Genomic DNA, 23,033 nt, shown 5'->3' with positions numbered 1-23,033 from the left:
CACGTTAGAAACACCTGAACTCCCACCTAATCCCATCTGCCAGCACTTGGCCCACAGCCCTGAATGTTATGATGTGCCAACTGCCCATCCAGATACGTTTTAAAGAATGTGAGGCAACCCGCCTCTATCATCCTCCCAGGCAGCACATTCCAGACCATCACCACCCTCTGGGTAAAAAAGCTTTTCCTCACATCCCCCGTAAACCTTCTGTCCCTCACCTTGAACCTATGTCCCCCTCGTGACTGACCCTTCAGCTAAGGGGAACAGCTGCTACTTATCCACAGTGTCCATGTCTCTCATAATCTTGTACACCTCGATCAGTTCGTCCCTCAGTCTTCTCTGCTCCAACGAAAACAACCCAAGCCTATGCAAGCTGTCTTCATAACTTAAATTTTCCATTCGAGGCAGCATCCTGGTGAATCTCCTCTGCACCCCCTCCAGTGCAATCAGATCCTTTCGATAACGTGGCGACCAGAACTGCACTTGGTACACTAGCTGTGACCTCATCAAAGAACTCATAGAATCATAGATTCCCTACAGTGCAGAAGGAGATCATTCGGCCCATCGAGTCTGCACCGACCACAATCCCACCCAGGCCCTATTCCCATTACCCCACATACTTATCCTGCTAATCCCCCTGACGTAGGGTCAATTTAGCATGGCCAATCAACCTAACTCCTACATGACTTCCCTGCTTTTGTTCACTTAAGACTTGCTTTGTTTTCTTGTATTTCCCTCTCCATCCTGGCGTGGATAGGGTGTTAAAATTACTCCAGTGCAATTCAAAATTCATTCATTGAATTTGTGTAGGTCGCCTGTGAAGTTCTGTTTGCTTGTCCTGCAGCTTGTCCAAATATATATTTTTTTTAAATCAGAACTGCACTCCCCGTGACTTGCACTTTTCCCAGATTTCTCATTTTCCAGAGAGGAAACAACACTGGGAAGGTGGCAGAAATATATCTTTCAGCCAAGACTCAACAGCATCATCTGCTGTCATATTTTGGTAATGAGTCAGACTATAGTTTAGAACAAACTGAAGAAGCCGAAAGACCTTCTGGTACTAACTAAAGCCAGTTAAGTCAGAGGAAAAAAATGCTTCTTTTCATAATGGTCACTGGAATTCCTGAAGTTTCTAAAAAAGGAAAATTAGGTGGGAAAGTGAGGGAATATTTGCAGCAGTACAGTACTATTTTTTATTCCATATCAATTCCCAGTGGATGAAGCAGTATTTTGCATACTGATGTGCTTTTCCCATTAAGCGATTATCATCATCAACCACTGTAGCAGGTCATCTTGAATTTCGCAGCAGGTCGTGGCTCTATAGTTTTTGGTTGGCAGTGAATTAACTATCAGTTCCAGTTTGTTTTCTTCCCTAATTTGAGGATGCACAATTTAGAAGGTCTGATTTGATTTGATTTATTGTCACATATACTGGATGTAGTGAAAAGTATTGTTTCTTGCATGCTATTGAACAGTTTAGGCCTATACTCGCTGGAATTTAGAAAAATGAGACGAAATCAAATTGAGTATATAAGATGGTAAAAGGTATGGATAAGGTAGGTGTGGAGTGGATCTTCCTCATGTGGAGCATTCGAGGACGAGAGATCATAGTCTTAGGATAAGGGGTAGCAAATTTAAAACAGAGTTGAGGAGAAACTACTTCTCCCAAAAGGTTGTGAATCTGTGGAATTCGCTATCCCAAAGTGCGGTGGATGCTGGGACAGTGAGTAAATTTAAGGAGGAGTTAGACAGATGTTTAATTCGTTATGGGGAGAAGGCAGGAAAATGGGGATGAGGAGCATATCAGCCTTGATCGAATGGCAGAGCGGACTTGATGGGCTGAATGACCTAATTCTTCTCCTACAACTTGTGAATTTATGAGCTATACAGGCAAAATATATCATTCCTGAGTTAACATAGGAGAAAAGGAGAAGGTGCAGAGTCTAGTGTTGCAGTTACAGGTAGAGTGAAGAGAAAGATAAGCTTAATATATGATAGGACCATTCAAAAGTCTGATAGAACCAGGGAAGAAGCTGTTCTTGAATCTGTTGGTACATTGATCTGTTGCCATAGCAACTCGAAAATGGACTGGAAATTCCTGTCAGCCCAAAAGTAAGAGTTTTAACAACACCAGGTCCACATCATGAGCCCAAAAGTAGCCACTGACTTTTCAGATTTACAATTCTAAAATAAAAGCTCAACTTCAAAATGAGATTGGTGTGCTTATCCTTATAACTACAATTGGTCATATCTTTTTGTTTTTTGCCATGATCTTATCGAATGGCTCGAGGGGCTGAATGGCCTATTCCTGCTCCAAGTTTGTATCTTTGAAATTTTGTAATGCAACATTAGCATTATTGAACGATGATCAAAATGTTCTCTGCTTGTCCTGGCTAATGTTCCTCCTTTGACCATTACCACCGTAAAACAGATAAACCGATCATACCCTCACTGCTATTTGTTGGATCTTGCTGTTATAGAATGAATGTTGCATTTGCTTCTACTCTTTTTGCCCTTTCCTCCAATGGTATTGTTATGATCTTTGCTCCATCTCATTGCACCTTTTGCCTCTTCCTTGTTTAGATCTGTAATTGGAGCAAAATGTTAAGTGGAAAATTGGAATAAACAAAAATTACGTTTAGCGAGAAATTGTTGATGAGGGGCAAGGTTAATCGAGATGGAAATCAGCATGTTTGAGATTTTAGGAGGTCCAAGAAAACAGGACGAATGGATATGGTTACACAGTCTTAGGTGACTTGGAGGCCACAGTGCAAATCTTCAGCTTGTGTTTGCTTATAGTTCATAATTTTGATGAGGAAAGGGAAGGAATGAGGACAATGAACTATCACCATGCGTAGCTTCCCAAAGCATTTTAATTTAGCGCCCTCAAGCAGGGATGGAGGAGAAGTTAAAGTAGTGTTACAGTTATATAAAACATTGGTTAGGCCACATTTGAAATTCTGGTCACCACACTACCAGAAGGACGTGGAGGCTTTGGAGAGAGTACAGAAAAGGTTAGCAGGATGTTGCCTGGTATGGAGGGTATTAGCTATGAGGAGAGATTGAATAAACTGGGATTGTTCTTCCGGGAAAGACGGAGGCTGAGTGGCGACCTGATAGAAGTTTATAAAATTATGAGGGGTATAGATAGGGTGAACAGTTGGAAGCTTTTCCCAGGGCAGAAATGACAGTTACAAGAGGGCACAAATTCAAGATAAGGGGAGAAAGTTTCAGTGGAGATGTGCGGGGTAAGTTTTTTTACACAGAGGGTTGTGACGGCCTGGAATGCACTGCCATATGAGGTGGTTGAGGCAGACACGTTAACGACATTTAAGACTTATCTGGATAGACGCATGAACGGGGATTGAGAGATACAAGCAGTTGGTCTACATAAGACAACGCGATCAGCGCAGGCTTGGAGGGCCGAAGGGCCTGTTCCTGTGCTGTACTGACCTTTGCACCCCAAGATAGTGAAATATCTTGTAAGGTGTTGCATGGGTGTAGGATGGCTGATGATATGATGCCAAATAACTAATGTGGCAATTGTGTCCCAGCTGATTGCACGACCATTGTATCAAAATGCCAAGGATTCCAATAAGTGTCATTTTGGCACAGTTAGTTGTTTCTGAATCAAACATTATTGGAATCAATCACTACTCCAGAATCTGTGGACATAATACATATTCACACCAGAGCACTACTGAGAGTACTGCATTTAGACAGCATGATAGAATCCCTACAGTGCAGAATGAGGCCATTCGGCCCATCGAGCCTGCACCAACAATGATCCCAGCCAGGCCCTAACCCCATATATTTACCCTGCTAATCCCTCTGACACGAATGAACAATTTACCATGGCCAATCCACCTAACTTTTAATGTTAAATCAAAGTCCTGTCATTCAGATGCTTGATGGTTTTGGTATCCTTATTTAAGAAAGGATATAAATGTGTTAGAAGCAGTTCAGAGAAGGTTCATTTGACTGATACCTGGGATGAGCTAATGAGGAAAGGCCTGTATCCATTAGAGTTCAGAAAAATGAGAGGTGATCACATTGAAGCATATAAGATCCTGAAGGGATTTGACATGTGGATGCTGAAAGAACGTTTCCCTTTGTGGGAGAGACTAGAACTAGGAGACAGTTTGAAAATAAGGGGTCATCCATTTAAGATGGAGAAGAGAGGACATTTTTTCTCTGTACGTTGTGAGTCTTTGGAACTCTCTGCCTTAAATATAATCAATGGCCCTGTCTTCACTGCTGTCCAGGGAAGAGATAGATTGATTCTTGACTAACAAAGGAGTTGAAGGTTTTTGGAGGTAGGCAGAATGTAGAGTTGAGAAAATAATCAGATCAGCCATGATCTTATCAAATGGCTCAAGGGGCAGAATAGCCTATTCTGCTCCGAATTCAAATCTTTGTATCTTTGTAATGCAGCATTAGCACTATTAAAAGATGACCAAACATTCTTTGGTTATCCTGGCTAATGTTCCCTCTTTGACCATTATCACCATAAACTGATCATACCCTCACTGTGGTTGTCGGATCTTAGAACACAGAACATAGAACAGTACAGCACAGAACAGGCCCCTCGGCCCACGATGTCGTGCCGAGCTTTATCTGAAACCAAGATCAAGCTATCCCACTCCTTATCATCCTGGTGTGCTCCATGTGCCTATCCAATAACCGCTTAAATGTTCCTAAAGTGTCTGACTCCACTATCACTGCAGGCAGTCCATTCCACACCCCAACCACTCTCTGCGTAAAGAACCTACCTCTGATATCCTTCCTGTATCTCCCACTATGAACCCTATAGTTATGCCCCCTTGTAATAGCTCCATCCACCCGAGGAAATAGTCTTTGAACGTTCACTCTATCTATCCCCTTCATCATTTTATAAACCTCTATTAAGTCTCCCCTCAGCCTCCTCCGCTCCAGAGAGAACAGCCCTAGCTACCCCAACCTTTCCTCATAAGACTTACCCTCCAAACCAGGCAGCATCCTGGTAAATCTCCTCTGCACTCTTTCCAGCACTTCCACATCCTTCTTATAGTGAGGTGACCAGAACTGCACACACTATTCCAAATGTGGTCTCACCAAGGTCCTGTACAGTTGCAGCATAACCCCACGGCTCTTAAACTCCAACCCCCTGTTAATAAAAGCTAACACACTATAGGCCTTCTTCACAGCTCTATCCACTTGAGTGGCAACCTTTGGAGATCTGTGGATATGGACCCCAAGATCTCTCTGTTCCTCCACAGTCTTCAGAACCCTACCTTTGACCCCTCTGTAATCCACATTTAAATTAGTCCTACCAAAATGAATCACCTCACATTTATCAAGGTTAAACTCCATTTGCCATTTTTCAGCCCAGCTTTGCATCCTATCTATGTCTCTTTGCAGCCTACAACAGCCCTCCACCTCATCCACTACTCCACCAATCTTGGTGTCATCAGCAAATTTACTGATCCACCCTTCAGCCCCCTCCTCTAAATCATTAATAAAAATCACAAAGAGCAGAGGACCAAGCACAGAGGATCTTGTCATTGTAGAATGGATGTTGTGTTTGTTTCTACTCTTTTCAGTCTTTTCTCTATGTAGATTGTTATGATCTCAAGGTGGGACCAGTAACTTTTAAAACAAAATTACAGTCCCAGTTATTAACTGAAAAAATCATGCCACAAGATTTCACATTTTGAACAAAACAAACTATACAAGTGTTAACCAAAGCACATACTACTTAAACTGCTACTTAAATTATCACCATATATCTCATAAACATTTAGATTTTAAACCTGAAAATCTCAACAGACCACTTCCCATTCTGTTTTTCATTCTAGCCAAGAGTTCCCCTGTACATTACAGAATCTTGAGGGTTCCCTCACTTCTCCTGGGAGCAAACCGAGGCTTGCCACAGCTGTCAGGAATTCACATTAATTTTTCTTGCAATTCTCCAAGGTCTTGAGGTCTGTCCACTAGCATTCGGCCAGGTAACCCCCCAATTCTCTTGAAGCAGCTCACAATTGTGTGCCCCCAACTCAAGCACGGACCCCACTGCTTTATTGCTTAATGGTCTACAGCTCCTGGAAGAGTTCTCTCTCTGCTTGTCTCAAAGCTCCTTCTAGGCTCCAGTCGCAGCTTTCTCTGTGTGTACTTGTGGCTGTTGGAAAACATACAAATAAACCAAATACAAAAGGGTACATCCCCTGAAATCATCTCCGTGGCAAAGTGGCAGCCCTGGGATATTCCAGATAGAAATTCAAACCTTTGATCTGAATAATTTAAGAATGTATCTTGTTTATCACTTGCTTTTCGATCTTTCTCTGTTCTGGGGAATTCCATGAATACTCACATCTCTAACAAAGAGAGAGCAATTCTCCTCAGACTTGTCTTCAGTTCCCCAGCTAAACAGGCCCACCCACGGTTTTTCAAAACTCTGACCTTCTACAAATGGAAGGTCTTCTGATGTGTTAAGATCTTGGGTGATCCAGCAGCTTCTGAATTCCAGAGTTTCAATGGGCCAATTCTTCCAAGGAATGACAATCACTGTCAGATTGCCATGCCACTCTTTGTCACTTACCTTTCTCTGGACCTCCACAGTTCCCACCCAGACTTCTGAACCAGGCCTCCTGAGAAATATGGAGCAGATCCGCTCCTAGAGACCTTCCCTCATAACATAGGAGCGTCAGGGCATCACCAAGCCATGCCTCCTTTCTACAGCACTGGCTACCGTACACCATTAAGTTTAAATGTCCCTTTGTTTAAATGCCAAGCTATGGAGAGAAGGTAAGTGTGTATTCTAAGTGGATGAAAGGTTAGGGTGGGTCAATGTTGGGGGTGTGAGGGGAATGTGTTCCGTGTAAGGGTAGGGTGGGTAGTCAGAGATTGAGGGTAGTCGGGAGTAGTTGGGGGTGAGAGAGGATTGGCCGATTGGGGTTAGTAGGGGGGTGAGGTAGTCAAGTGTGGGGGTAACTGGGGGGCCGAGTTTGAAAGCAGGCTGGGGTGGTGGGTAGATAGGTGCTCGGAGGTAGCCAGAGAGGGGCTGTAGTTTGGTGGTCGGGGGTGTTAGTCAATTTTGGGGTCATTGGGAATATGAGGGTGGTCAGGGAGGTAGTTGGTGTTCGGGGGGGCGGTGGGGGGGATGTGGGGGGGCGAGGCCGAGGACCAGGAGGGAGGTGGGGGCTTGGTGGAAGATCTGTAGTATAGTCATCAGGAGATAGCAATGTTTCTAATCCTTCTAACTTTTCCTGGATAACTATTCTGAAATGAGTTGAAACCATCCAAAATCTCCAACTTTAAATTGGAGTTTTAGAAACTTTCTGGGCAATTCCTGTGGTGTCCTTATGTTTGGACTTCTGAGTGGTTCCCCCAGTACATCTTCTGGGGGTATCTCCAGGATTTGACCATCCAGAGACCGGAAGATCTGGGCAATGAATAATTTATCATTCTATCACTCATGTTTCATGTCTCACTCTTGCTCTTCCATCGCATCGAGTACTGCACCATGACTGATTCATATTTGCCATGCTGCCCTCCTTACTAGTGTACTTGGCATCTGATCAGCCTGGAGAATCCTGGAATTACACTACCTTCATTTATAACCATTGCAGATTCACCACTAGAGCTACCAAATGCAACTTAATTGGCTTTTGCAAACTTTGATCCTGACCTTGTTGAAGTTTTTGGGAGTTCACCTTCTCAATGCAGCAGCTAATACTTTCTCGGGGAAAATTAGTTTTGCAACTTAGTTTTTCTTTGTGGGAAATAATGAATTTAGTCTTCAGCTATTTGCACCTTTGGATTTCTATCCCTATTTGTAATTGAGGAATTTCAGTGAAATAAGTTTCTCGTGCTTGGACTGCACTTGCATAACATGCTTCACTGCAGCTGTTGGTGGTGGAATGGGTATAATGTGAGATAGAAAGTACTTACCTGTCTGAAAATAGATAAATCCCCTGGTCCGGATGGGATTTATCCAAGGATTCTCTGGGAGGCAAGAGAAGTGATTGCAGAGCCTCTGGCTCTGATCTTCAGGTCGTCGTTGGCCTCTGGTATAGTACCAGAAGATTGGAGGTTAGCGAATGTTGTCCCATTGTTTAAGAAGGGGAACAGAGACTTCCCCGGGAATTATAGACCGGTGAGTCTCACTTCTGTTGTCGGCAAGATGTTGGAAAAAATTATAAGGGATAGGATTTATAGTTATTTGGAGAGTAATGAATTGATAGGTGATAGTCAGCATGGTTTTGTGGCAGGTAGGTCGTGCCTTACTAACCTTATTGAGTTTTTTGAGAAAGTGACCAAGGAGGTGGATGGGGGCAAGGCAGTGGACGTGGTATATATGGATTTTAGTAAGGCGTTTGATAAGGTTCACCATGGTAGGCTTCTGCAGAAAATGCAGATGTATGGGATTGGGGGTGATCTAGGAAATTGGATCAGGAATTGGCTAGCGGATAGGAAACAGAGGGTGGTGGTTGATAGTAAATATTCATCATGGAGTGCGGTTACAAGTGGTGTACCTCAGGGATCTGTTTTGGGGCCACTGCTGTTTGTAATATTTATTAATGATCTGGATGAGGGTATAGTTGGGTGGATTAGCAAATTTGCTGATGACACCAAAGTCGGTGGTGTGGTAGACAGTGAGGAAGGGTGTCGTAGTTTGCAGGAAGACTTAGACAGGTTGCAAAGTTGGGCCGAGAGGTGGCGGATGGAGTTTAATGCGGAGAAGTGTGAGGTAATTCACTTTGGTAGGAATAACAGATGTGTTGAGTATAGGGCTAACGGGAGGACTTTGAATAGTGTGGAGGAGCAGAGGGATCTAGGTGTATGTGTGCATAGATCCCTGAAAGTTGGGAATCAAGTAGATAAGGTTGTTAAGAAGGCATATGGTGTCTTGGCGTTTATTGGTAGGGGGATTGAATTTAGGAGTCGTAGCGTTATGTTGCAACTGTACACAACTCTGGTGCGGCCGCACTTGGAGTACTGTGTGCAGTTCTGGTCCCCACATTACAGGAAGGATGTGGAGGCTTTGGAGAGGGTGCAGAGGAGGTTTACCAGGATGTTGCCTGGTATGGAGGGGAGATCCTATGAGGAGAGGCTGAGGGATTTGGGATTGTTTTCGCTGGAAAGGCGGCGGCTAAGAGGGGATCTTATTGAAACATATAAGATGATTAGAGGTTTAGATAGGGTGGATAGTGATAGCCTTTTTCCTCTGATGGAGAAATCCAGCACGAGGGGGCATGGCTTTAAATTGAGGGGGGGTAGTTATAGAACCGATGTCAGGGGTAGGTTCTTTACCCAGAGGGTGGTGAGGGATTGGAATGCCCTGCCAGCATCAGTAGTAAATGCGCCTAGTTTGGGGGCGTTTAAGAGATCCGTAGATAGGTTCATGGACGAAAAGAAATTGGTTTAGGTTGGAGGGTCACAGTTTTTTTTTTTAACTGGTCGGTGCAACATCGTGGGCCGAAGGGCCTGTTCTGCGCTGTAATGTTCTATGTTCTATGTTCTATGTTCTATCATGAGGTATCCCATAGGCCTGCCCCAAGCAACGCAGTAGACATAAAGCTTGAGTTGGAATACTGTCACTAGTTTCTGCCATCTGCCTCTCTCCATGCAAAAAAGTGCATCAACTGTGCAGACACCACCAGATATTCACCTCTAGAAGGTTAAAGTTTAATTTATGCAGATAATAATTGAGTTACTATCACAATAGTGCAAAAGCAAATATGTGATAAGTCTGTGCTTATGCATTTGGTAATCACAAGTTACAGCGAAGTAGGTAAAGTTACTGCTCACTCAAACATGTGATCTGGGCGGAATTTTCCCATTTCCCCCGCCACGGGAATCGTGGACCATGCAAAGGTCCGTTGACCTCGGGTGGGAATTTCCAGCCTTGGGGCAAGTGCGGCCGGAATGTCTAATGACCAGCTCCGTCTTGACAGCACATTGACCAGATGCAGCCTTTCCTAATAAAGGTGCATTCCCGCCCTAGAAATTGTGCTAGTTGATGAGGTTCAGGTTAATCTTATCAGTGAATACAGTGGCTTACAAGCATCAGAAACATTACGGATAAGCAGGATTACATATGTACCACTTATCGAAACAATTCCAAATGGGTTGCGAGTTCAGAAGACTGGGTTGGATAGCAATGCTAGCTTCTTCCTCACAAGACGTGTGGTTTAATCTGGGTCAAAGATGAGGTATCTGGCCACGGATGTTTTTGAGACGCATCCTGAGGAACTTATGCAAATTCCATCATCTGATGCACTATGCTAGCACTGGCAAATGAAAGATTTGAGATTTGGATTGGAAAGGGAGATAGAATGGAAGCTAATTACCAAATAGCTTAAAGCTATTTGCCACAAACACACATGGGACCTGTGTTTAATTTTTACTCCATCCTTAAAATTACAAAGCCAATGCTCAGAATGGACTGGGCAAATCCAAATCCATTCCTTGCTTGTTTCAAAAACCAAAATCAAAATCCAATTCAAGGTCCCCGCGAGAGAGAGAGAGACAAGCGAGATCCAAGCTGAAGAGATGAAGCATTATTGCATCCCATCTCAGGCTTGATCTGACATTTGACCTTAGCCAAAAGGCCAGGCTCCAAAACAGCCAATGGTCTTAGCATAAGTCAAAGATTGCTCTACCATGAAAGCATAGAACTGTCTCTCAAAATAACTCCACTCTCTATCCTCATCTGAATGGTAAGAAGCCTATGTTTCAATCTTAACTTTCCTAAGAATGGATTTCAATTCATGTCCTACAAGAACTGTAACGGGCAATTAGTAGCACCTCAGACTGTATGATTACCCAGCTGTTGGGAGTATAATGCTAACTGGAACTGGAGTGTGCCTCAGAACAATGGAAGTCAAGTGCACACTTATAACCTTTTGCCAACAAAAATGACCTTTATAAGAGGTCCAAGCTTTAATGTGTGTCCATAACTGGAGAAGGTGCCGGCTGCATGGAATAGCTAAACTACCTTCAAAACCCTTGTCTCTGGGTGAACCACCCATTGCTCCTCATGAATATTTGGAACACGTGAGGACTGAGGCTTCAAACATAGCACGAATCCCTCCAGCAGCAGTGGCTTTATTTCCCTTTTTAATGATCACAGTGTGATACTGAAATCGGATTCAGAGTGTCACCATATAATTATCAGCAGTTTGGTGCATCCTTTGTTTTCCAACTTCATTACTTGCCAGGAAACCTCAGAACATTAACAGTGCTTATCGGCCTTCAACTGGATAAAGGATAATTGTTAAGTCAAAGTGACTGATGGCTCCTGACCCATAAGTGCTTTGACCAAGGTAGTTGACAATATGAAGGCTATACCCAATCACAAAGTATGGAAGCAGGCCGCTGCTACTGCTTATGGAGAAAATGATGTAGTCAGCAATTTCCTAGCCTCTGTAGCCAAACTGAAACTAGGAGCTGGCAACTCAATTACTAACACTGCAAATAGATGTATAGCTACTTGACAAAAACTGACGACCTTTGTAAAACTGAAGGAATCAAGGGCTGTTGCATATGAGATTATGATGTGAAGCACCAGGAGGAACATTAGATAATAAAATGAGAGTAATGGGTTGAATTCAGCCACCATTGTACAAGACTTATCTTAAGATTGTTTTTCTTTTGACTACAGTCTGTCATTAATCATGGTCAAAAGGATTCCTCTGATATCCTTCCAGTGACTGACATATGTGGTACTCTCCAGTAAACCCATAGGAACAATCTTAGGCTCCAGAATCAAGAATGTGTCAAGTTGGTGTCTGTCTGAACAGCCTGTAGGCAGAACCCATCTGGGGAAGCCGATGAGTTAAGTAGATAAGCCTTAATTAAACTGTTCACTGGGAGGAAATGAACTCCCTTCTGTGCCGCCTAGCTAATGGTGAAGCTGCAGGTGGAGATAGGATTCGTAGTGAGTTCATAAAAGCTACTGTAGGCCAATGAGGAGGAATTGTCAATGTTCTTGGAGAACAGTGCCAGGAAGCAACAATTCATTTTTGAGCTGCCATTCAGTGTCTCGTAAATAGAATTTCACTTGTGGTTCATATGCTTTCGATATTCCAAAGAGAGGTTATGGTTTCTATTTACAATGAATCCTATTGGAAGCAAAAACTACTGAGGAATTTCATGTTATCAGTACCTATTGAAAGGTTTATTCAGTTTGTTCTAGTTCATTTCAGATGGTTTGATGAAGAAAGGGTCCGTGTAGATGTTGTTCTTGTGATGGAATTAAAAGGGACTGCTGTTTTATACAGATTGTAGTTGGTGGTCATGTTTGGGGAAGTCAACTTATATTGCTTTTACTGATTATTTCGTAAGGCTTTCAAGCTAGTGACCTGCGGGTCTGATGATTAAACAGCAAGCTTTGGGAATAACTGGTCACATTTTAGATTTTATCTCGGATGTACAGTCCAGCGCTTGGATCAGAGTAGGGTCTGCTAGGCTTGTTCCTATTTCCTTCTAATTCTTCTGAGCTCCATTTACACCTCTCTACTATATTTCCATATTCCTCAGGATTATCCTTAGTATTGTTAACCCTACTTTTATCACATGATTTATTTTGAATTTTCACTTTAGATTTAATCCATCCACACACATCTCCCTTTTGCAGCATCCACTTTTTACTTTGTATTGCTTTTTTGTATTATATCCATGTCAGATCTGAAGCCCGATAACTTTTGTGGTTAGTCAATTAATGTCAGATCTCTTCTTCACCCACTTTGCCTTTTGCAGTGAAGCACTCTTCATAGAATCATAGGACCCTACAGTGCATCAGGAGGCCATTTGGCCCATTAGATTTGCACCAACTCCTACCCAGGCCCTATCTCCATAACTCTATCCCCAGAACCACACGTATTTTACCCTGCTAATCTCCCTGACCTATATATACCTTGGGACACTAAGAGGCAATTTAGCATGGCCAATCCACCATATCTTTGGAGTGTGGGAGGAAACTGGAGCACCCGGAGAAAACCCATGCAGATACAGGGAGAACGTGCAAACACCACACAGACAGCCACCCAAGGCCGGAATTGAATCCGGGTCTCTGACGCTGTGAGGCAACAGTGCTAACCATTGCGCCACACAAATTTTGAGCTTTCATTATTGTTTTCTAGTTTTGTTATAATTCAAGTCAGAAACTCTGAAGTATTTTCTGAAGTCCACCTGGATCATATGCTTACCCACGCCAAATTCAAATTACAAAAGTTGAGATATTTCACTTCAGGTATGGTTGAAATGACCCACTAGGGAGCTTTTATCAAACAAAGTTTGTTGAAGAACACAGTTAACATATAGCAATACTTTTTACCAATTACAAACAAGACAAAAAAAAAATGATATTGTATTAACCTTAACAACTATATGAAATGTTCTAACCAAACAAACCTCCTCAAAGCATACACTTGCCATTGGTTTAGCATAGGAAATATGAATGTTCACGTGATGCTGGAACTTAGTCCTTTGGTTGAAGAATTGAAGCTCTGATTTCCCAGCCTTGTAACTTCCAGCAACCTTCGAGGTCGAGATAATGCCACAGCTGGCCTCTAGCTTTCAGTCAGTGCAAGAGATAGAATTCTCACTCCAGGAAGGCAAGAAGACCTGCTTCCAGCTAGCCAGCAGAATTTACAATACCAGGGAGAGAGAAAAACAGACACATTGCTTTTCAGTCTGATGTCCAAACACCTTCTAAACTAAAACAGCAGCCCAAAACTGAAAACGAAAGAACTCATGTCACCTGACCTGTCAATCATTCCTCCCCCTAACAATGCAAAAGGCTGTAAAATCCCGGACACTGCATGAAGCCCAGAGCAAAATAAATAAACCCCCATTTAAACCATTGAAGCAGCAATAAAAGGACCTCTAAGCAGACAGCTCAGCAACAATGGAAAAAAACCCAAAACTTCTTCTAACTGCAGAGAACATGATTAAAAATACAGTTCTTAAAGGCACACTAGCCTCACGGTTTGTTTTGAGTTGCAGGTTGAAAAGGTTCTACAAAACTTTGATGGTCAGTTATTTGTCCCAGATCTTAACCAAATATTACTGCTCTTTCTTCAATGAACTAGAAGCAGACTGATCCAGAAAACAGTCTCGGGTACATTCCTTTATCAATGTCACATTTGGGATTTTTTTGATCAGTTTCATGAACATATTTATGAAATTGATATTGGGTAAATGCATGGGGTTATGGGAATAGGGCTTGGGTGGATTGTGGTTGGTGAAGATTTGATGGGCCGAATGGCCTCCTTCTGCACTGTAGAATTCTATTTAAGTGTTGTGTTTTAAAGTGCGTTTGCATAGATTTAAAATTATTTGTATAGCCATAAGCTGCAATCTCTGAGACAAAGAAACCTCATGGTTTAGAAATTAATTTGTGGCAAATTACCAAGGAATACGGGTAGGCCTGGCACACACCCTATTTTGGCCCTCAGACCACATTTAAATGGGACTAGTAAAAGTTCCAATGAAGATTTTTTGATTTTTAGACCTTCATGTTGTCAGTGGTCCTTGGGTAGGTCATTAAAGTAAAATGTTTGCAATGCAAGGGGATGGTGTCCAGATAAAAGGGGACTCAGCTAAGAAAGGGGAGGGTGAACAGGCAACTGGGATGGGGCAATCTGCACATCAGGATAGTGGGTTGCAGTGACAATTAGGAGGGGGAGTCTAGAGATAACCAGCGGTGGGAGGAGCACTTTTTTTTTAAACACAGCTGGCTCAGCACTGGTTGTATTCAGGGGTGTCTCAACAAAGCATTAGGCCATTATTTGCCTACGTAATGGGCCTAATGCCTGTTTCAGATGCAGTCCTTAGATACCTATTTTTCGCCTGTGTCAATGTGACAGGCAGCACATTTCTGACTTGCAATGTGCACACTCTTGCTGATGACCATATTGAAAGCTTAGGCCCAAAATATGAGCAAGCAGCCACCAAATTGTTATGTCCGTTTGTTAATTTTCCAAACTTTAAAAATATGCTTGCACAATTACCACACTTATTATTGATGGGATAGCTTTTTAATTTGTCCCCAGATTGAGTCATCTCTGAGAATCTACTCTGGGAGCGTGTGGCCAGTTGACCGGTCCATTGGGAGAATCAATGAACAGGGGGAAAAAGTCAGAGGAACAGCATCTTTCTGACTTAGTTATAAGTTAAAATCAGGAAACAGATAAAACCAGCAGCAGATTTGCTATCACCCATTTATACTATTGCACAGGGCAGCACGGTGGCACAATGGTTAACATTGCTGCATCAGAGTGCCAGGAACCAGGGTTCGATTCCCAGCTTGGGTCACTGTCTTTGCGGAGTCTGCACATTCTCCCAGTGCCTGCGTGAGTTTCCTCTGGGTGCTCCGGTTTCATCCCACAGTCCAAAAGACGTGTTGGTTAGGTGCATTGGCCATGCTAAATTCTCCCTCAGTGTAACCGAACAGGTGTCAGAGTGTGGCAACCAGGGGATTTTCACAGTAACTTTATTGCAGTGTTAATGTAAGCCTACTTGTGACACTAATAAATAAATCTTAAGTTCAAATCTACCCCCGCCAGTCTCCCTCTGCTCAAGATTAATCTTTTATTAGCATATTCAAAATTATACTTTTTAAGGTGCACAATGGCCTAGCTACCAGAACTATAAAACAGAAGACAGCTTATATAATCAATTAATTAGCTTATTACCAGCTCAAACTAATCCACAGATAAGCTATTAGTTCATATTGAACAACTGAAAATAGCATCAAAGAGATGAGTGGAAAATTTCCATTAGTTAAGCACCACAGTCTGCAGGCCTTTTGCAGTCTATCAAGGCTGATGATATTCCAAAAATATTTCCTGGGAAACTATTATTTTCTAGTACACACCCTGGGCAAAATTTGATGCCCTCCCTGCATTCAGTCCCTGGTCAAAGGATTGAGATTGTGGCTGGGCTCTGCCATTGTTGCCCCTTGCCCTTCCCCTAACTCTATCATTCACCTGTGGCCTGGGATCCAGCGATGATACTAGGCCTTAAATGCATCTTGAATGGACAGTAGCCACTGCCATTCAACTGAGCTGCCAACCCTCTGACTGGCAGTTTTCAGTTGGTGGGACTTCTGCCGCTGGGGTCCTTTATCAGGGGCAAGATTTGTCTCTGTCCACTAAAGTGCCTTATTGACATTTAATATGGTGGATCTTGCCCAAAAGGGGTGATGTGGGCCTCTTGCCAGCTCTTCGGCTGCCGGACGAGACCACCTTTGCTTCGATTAAACACTGCCCCCTACTAAATGTAGGACGGTATTAAAAAGCAGATTTATATAATATCTTTTCCAATGTTCCCTAACTCTCATATTAATGATGTACCACCCACAGAGTCAAAATGAAATGTCAATCTTGCCTGAGGTTATAATTCAGTCAAGAAGGTTCTCTGCATAAGAATTACCCAAAGCATTGATTTTCCTCACTGGAGTATTCGAATGGCATATGAATGTGTGCATGTTGAGATCTCTGTGCTCTGTGAGTACAGAGATCTGTCACTGCCTCCCCCAACCGTAGCCAACCCTCCTGGCCATTGACTCCCCCCGGCCCGGATCTATCCCTCCCGGCATCCAATTGCTGTTGCAGAGTGGTAGCGGTCCCCCACCCCCACCCCAACAATTGTTGTTGTAGAGTGTCACGGAATCCCATACCCACACCGGTCGCTGTTGCAGAGTGGTAGCAGTTCCCTCCCAACACCAATCTCTGTTGCAGAGTGGCAGCGGTCCCATTGGGCCCCGGCTCTGTCTGGCCCTGACTCTTCAGGCCCTACCCCTTGGCACTGCCTGATGCCCTGTGGGCACTGCCAGGGTGCAAGGCTGGCAGTGCCAGACTGGCATTGCCCAAGGGACACCCCCACCCCCAAACTCCCAGGAGGGCCAGTGTGGCCTCCGGTCCTACCGGCGAGGCCATCACGACAGGTCCCCATTGATGGAGACCATATGTGATCCTTGCCAGAAATAACTTTCACCAGCAAGGTCACACAAGAACCTGGACGATTCCGTCCCGGGCTCACTTGTAATATTTAAATATTATTTAATATAGGGTGAGATTTTCCGGCCTCACTCACCCCAAGACTGGAAAAACCCGCCCGAGTTCAACAGAGCTTTCCATGGTCCACCCCCCGCCTGCTACGTTTCCCATGGCGGGCGGAAGGGTAAAATTCATTCCATAGCGTTTAAATATAACAATCAGCCTCGCGCTCTTTCCAGGCGCAAGGCTGATCTCGCTGAATATCTGATGCCAGTAAGATCATGAGAGACTAGAAATCGAGCACGAACTCGATCTCTCACTCTCGTGCGATCTTACTGGCTCGCCCCACCCATCGGCCACTGGGGAAAAACAGTAAGATCGCCCCCTGTATCACATGTTCCATTCTCCTAGTCATGTAGCATGAGAGAGCCTCAATGAATCGGTATTGTGCTATAAAGTTTGTATTTTCAAACCATTTCTTCCCATCCCATTTAATCACCCTCTTCCGACTTCCTGACCAATAGACCACACACGCACACACGCACACACACACACACACACACAATCCCCCACCCTCAGTTTTGATGTTGGTTTCAGTTTCTTACCCAAGTCGTTCTGTACAAGCCCATCCAATGAAGTTGATTTTCATTTGTATTGTCAGCTATTAACAGGTGGCAAGAACATCAAAATGAGCTCCGGAGGCTTTTTGCATTGCTATCACTGATGAAGAGGCTTCTTACATTGAAATGGACTAAAAGCCTCAGGTAGCAGGCCCCTTTTAACAAACCAATCAGGATCTTAAGACCACGGCCAAAATTTTCCATCCTCGTTCGCAGCTGGGATTTTCCAGTGCTGCTGAAAGGCAATGGAGTTTTGACTGGAACGCCAAATGTTCCGTGCTCACTCGCAATGGGCCCCGCGACAGACGAGACTAGAGAATCTCGCCCCGGGTTTGCCATTTAAAGTTTATTTATTAGTCACAAGTAGGCTTACATTCACATGGCAATGAAGTTACTGCGAAAATACAGATTTCAGTTGTATATTACAAAATAAGTTGTACAGTATAGAAGGGGTCACATTTTTGTATTTTGAAAAAAAGTCGGTCCTTAAGAGATGTAACACATATTTTGAAGGTTTGATAAGCCAGTCAGTGTTAATGCGAGAAAACCTATGCATGCTTAACTTATTTAAAGGCGTTTTTTTGGGCATACCTAATTGTCTACATAATTAAAAATGAAAACATTATTTTTCAGGTTTACAAAAATCCAGAACACCAAGGTTACAATGAAGCAAGATGGGATCAACTCCTTGAAATACAAACTGGTGAATGTAGCCAAGTATCCGATGTACACAAACATCACAGTGGACATTGGCACACCGCCACCTCGGCCTTCAAGAGGATAGCAGGTCACACTGTTCTCAAGCAAAGACAGCTCTCTTGTTTCACTTAGCCTCATAAATGGACAGCCTTTCTGTCTATCTTTCTCTGTTTCTCTCTTTCTGTCTCTCCAAAGAACTATGGTGACTAAAACTTAAAACGAAAACTAACAAAGCATGTGGAGGTGAGCAGAAAGATTACAAAACAAAGGTCCTCTTGCTCATAAAATCGCTAAAATACTGCCTTCTGCAATTGAGAGATGTAAACCAGACAAGACCAGGATGCACTGATCTGGGAGGATTTATTCTTTTTAAGCTCTTTTTTGTGTGAAAAGAAGTGGAACATGCAGCTCTATACAATCTCTTTAGTACTCTTAACAAAATTCTGGGCCTGTTTGAAGATGGCTTCCTCTAACAAAAGAAACTTAGTCTGTTTGGATCTGGTTCACTCGAGGATCACGGCCAAAGAATCTTAGGCCAGATTATTTTTGTCGTTGGCAAGACCTTCCGTTACAAGAAGATGTGCCTGCAAGGTCATTATGGGTCACTATGGTTTTAACTCTTTGACTGCTGAATATTCTTTGCAGCTTTAAGAATTACTGTATGCTCATGTTTTCTACCATATAACATAAGGAGTTTCTTGTAAATTTCTAATATTGAATGTTACAAAGTTATTAAAAAAATAAAAGCATTTAAAGGGAAAGAAAGAATAAATGTCCGGATTTACAGAATTTTCTCAACAAGTTAGGAAGAAATTGCAGTCTTTTAATTTAACTTTATCCACATTGGTTACATATCCCTCATCAGGTAAGTGAATTTTGCCTCCGACCTACTAAAGTACTGCCAGCCTTTGTGAACTTGCAAAAATTATTTACATTCATGCAGCTGCTTTTATAATCTCAGGATGTCCCAAAAGTGTTTTGTAGCCAATGAAGTACTTTCTTTGATGTATAGTCGCAATTTATAGGAAATGTTGAAGCCACTTTGCACACGTCACAGTCCCACAAAGATTACTGTCGTAGTCACCACAAAATATTTGCTTTAGTGATGTTATTTTAAGGAGAAATTTGGGCCAGGAGAATTCCCTGCTGTTCTTTGAATAGAGCCATGGGATGCCCTGCATTGACACGAGGGTACTGACATCCAAACGTGCTTTAGGGATGGTGTTTTTTGCATGCGAAATGCTCTTTCTGCCATCTGCCAAAACCCTGTGTGAAATCGATTGAGCTAATGCCTGTTGGGTTTGGGTTGGAGGTGAATCCATAGTGGAATTTGGCACTAAGCTGCCAATATTAATCGGACGTTCCACAGAAATGACTGACACAAAACTCACAACTCACTGGTCCTGGTCAAACTATGCTGTGAGTGCTGGGCAGGCAAGAGATTGGAGTTTCCTCTTGCAGCACATCAAAACTTTGGAAATTGGATATTCATTCTCCAACTGCATGGGAGCAGCTTTGGGAAATATAAAGGAAGAGAGCTGGATGGTATCTACTAGTAATAAGTTCCATTAAAATTATGGAGAAATAAAATGTATCCAAAATTTGTGCTGGAAATAAATTCCCGTGATTTCAACTTCCTGCCTTCTGCCTTGAAACCAATTATGAGTCAAAACATTACCTTCAATTCTGCACATATTCATTTTTGCCAATAGTCCCTAATGTCAGATGTCTTCTGGAAGTCCATATAGACAACATCCATAGACGAAAAGCAGAATACAATGGATGCTAGAAAACTGAAATAAAAACCAAAAATGCTCGGAAAAAACTCAGCATATGAGGCAGTATCTGTGGAGAGCAAACAGAATTAACGGTCAGAACTTTCCAGACCCACTAATGGCCCACCCCTGCCATGGGTTCCCCGGTGGTGTGGGGTGGATTTAATGGGAAATCCCATTGACAGCGACAGGACCAGAAGATCCCGCCACCAGCTGAGGGTGGGCCGCCTCCCACTGCTGAGAAACACGTCGCAAGGAGGCCAGAGAATCTTGCCCAATGTTTTGGGTGTGACCTTTCATCAGAGCTAGGAAAAGTCAAAAAATGTAATCAGTTTTGAGTAAAGTCTGGGTGGCATAACAAAGAAGATTTGTGACCGGGTGAAAGACAGGAGAGATTGGATAACAGAAATGTTAGTCCTCCAGGGCCAGAAAGAATGGAGATGGGGCAAGAAAAGAAACAGCGTATCATTACATTAGTCTAGAGCACATGCTGATGATTGAAAGAGAAAAAGTAAAAAACAAAATGGGAGACAACAGTTATGCTCTGAAATTGTGGAACTCATTGTTGAGTACAGAAGGCTGCAAATGCCCAATCAAAAGATGGGGTGGCTCTCCCTGAAACAGTACAGTCGGCCAAGAACAGAAATGTCAGCCTGAGAGCAAGAATTAAAATGACAGACCACCAGAATTACAGGGTCATGCTTGCAGACAGAACCTAGATGTTCTACAAATTGGTCACCCAGTCTGCATTTGGTCTCCCCAGTGTAGAGGAGACCACGCCATGAGCAGCAAATACAGTAGACTAGATTGAAAGAAGTACACAAAAATCACTTCTTCATCTAGAAGGAGTGTTTGGGGCCTTGGATGATGAGAAGGCAGGAGGTAAAAGGGCAGGTGTTACATCTCCTGTGCTTGCATGGAGGGGTGTTGTTGAAAGAGGATGGGTATTAGGGGTTACTAAGCAGTGGATCAATTTATCACAATGGGAATTGTTCCTTTAAAACGTTGAAATGGAAGATGAGAGGTGTTTGGTTGTGGCTACACATTGAAGGCAGCAGCAATGGTAGAACATGATCCATTGAATATGAATGCTGGTGAGATGGAGGGTGAGTTCTAGGGGAACACTTTCATGGTTCTGGGTGGGAGGGGCGAGGGTGAGAGCAGACATCTTCCTTTTCATCATGGTAGTAACATCTTCAAAATATTTAACGAGGTTGGTCCGGCACAAACTACCGTAACAAATCTATTTTCTCTTTGATCGGTTGATACTTGTCTAAATGCTCAGTCATCCTGATTCTGATGTTGGATTCTAGTAATTTCTGCACAATTGGTGCTAAACTGAAGTTACCGAGTTTCTCACTCCTTTCCACTCTTAAATAATGAGGTGTCAGTCTCAATTTTCAAACTGAAAGGCACATTCTGAGAGCTTTAGAAAATTATAGTTGATGCATTTCCAATTTTCTAATGTCTTTATTTCAATACTCTGGAGTGGAAACCATCAGTCCCCAGAGAGCCATCTATCTGAAGTCTCATTATTTTCTCAATTACCAAATTTTTACTTCGATTAAATTCAGTAAGTTCCTTCACTTATATTCCCTTGCGGTGGTGGTATTTTAATCTTTTTTCAATATGAAACACAATTTCTTAATGTTTGCAATTTTCTTACAAAATGTTACAATCATATCCTCTTGTCTTTAAAGAGCCCACCTCTTTCTCTTAACACCTTGGCAAATGTAGCTCACCACAAACATGTTAAATTAATGAGGCTCAGACCTCAAAGTAGCTGGAACCTCACTGATGCAACAAGTGTGTGACGATGAATTCAGCCTTGTTATTAAATCTCCTGGCATTGGATGGTACATTGACAGCAATGATATTAAGTGACCATTGAAAGAAGCTCTGTTCAGCTTTATTTATTACATGTGATTGAATTTTGTATTGCTATATTTTTCCAAAACATTATTTCATCCCATTCCTTCCAACCCTCCACTGTTTGTTCCAGAACATTTTTCATTTGGGGAAGGTAGTGCGATGGTTTGTCTTATATTTTTTAAAGTTTTTTAAGTTTATTTATTAGTGTCACAAGTAGGCTTACATTAACAGTGCAATGAAGTTACTGTGAAAATCCCCTGGTCGCCACACTCTGGCACCTGTTCGGGTACACTGAGGGAGAATTTAGCATGGCTGATGCACCTAACCAGCACGTCTTTCGGACTGTGGGAGGAAACTCGGAGCACCCGGAGGAAACCCAAGCAGACACAGGGAGAATATGAGAGGCCGCACAGATAGTGAGCCAAGCTGGGACTTGAACCCGGGTCCCTGGCGCTGTGAGGCAGCAGTGCTAACCACAGTGCCGCCATATTTGATACTATTGTTAATTTTAATTCAGCTCTCTGAGGTCACTGTTTATGTGGAGTTTGCACATTCTCCCCCTGTCTGCACGGGTTTCCTCCGGATGCTCGGGTTTCCTTCCACACTCCAAAGATGTGCAAATTAGGTTGATTGGACATGGAAATTGCCCCTCAGCGTGTGTCTGTTAGGGGACTCGCAGGGCTAATATGTGAGGTAACTGGGATAGGGACTGGGTGGGGGTGTTGTCGGGTGCATGCTCGATGGGTCAAATGGCCTCTTTCTGCACTATAGGGATTCAGTGGATTTCTATGAAAATGCTACTCTGCCGGATAACCTATGTCTGACATGCAAAACTTAGGTCAAAATTTGAAGTAGTTGTCGCGGGTCTTGTTTTTGTCCATTTGCATCTTGATTTTTGCACTTGTCCCTTAAATCAAAATATTTATCTCTTCTCCATTTTAAAAATGGTCGACTTTCCAACAAAATGAAAGGGGGTAAATTTCAGCTTTGGCGGGAGCAGTAGCAGATGAGCAACTGTGCAGCTCATTTCGATTTTCCATGCTTTTGAAGTTTGCTGATCTGCTACTGCCTGATTTGAGTCC

General features: G+C 42.9%; 1 protein-coding gene across 1 annotated transcript in view; it reads left to right on the top strand.

Moving 5' to 3' along the window:
• b4galt2 (UDP-Gal:betaGlcNAc beta 1,4- galactosyltransferase, polypeptide 2) overlaps positions 1–19,062 on the top strand; it is a 352,031-nt gene extending 332,969 nt beyond the window's left edge. The window contains exon 6 of the mRNA XM_078218681.1: positions 18,239–19,062. Within this exon, the coding sequence (XP_078074807.1) occupies positions 18,239–18,389 (151 nt within the window). The 3' untranslated portion in view covers positions 18,390–19,062. The remainder of the gene's footprint in view (positions 1–18,238) is intronic.
• The last annotated feature ends 3,971 nt before the right edge of the window (positions 19,063–23,033 follow it).

This window comes from Mustelus asterias, chromosome 8, assembly GCF_964213995.1.
Source record: "Mustelus asterias chromosome 8, sMusAst1.hap1.1, whole genome shotgun sequence".
NCBI classification, from domain to species: Eukaryota; Metazoa; Chordata; class Chondrichthyes; order Carcharhiniformes; family Triakidae; genus Mustelus; species Mustelus asterias.
The sequence above is the reverse complement of the archived record's forward strand: the minus strand, read 5'-3'. Positions and strand labels throughout refer to the sequence as shown.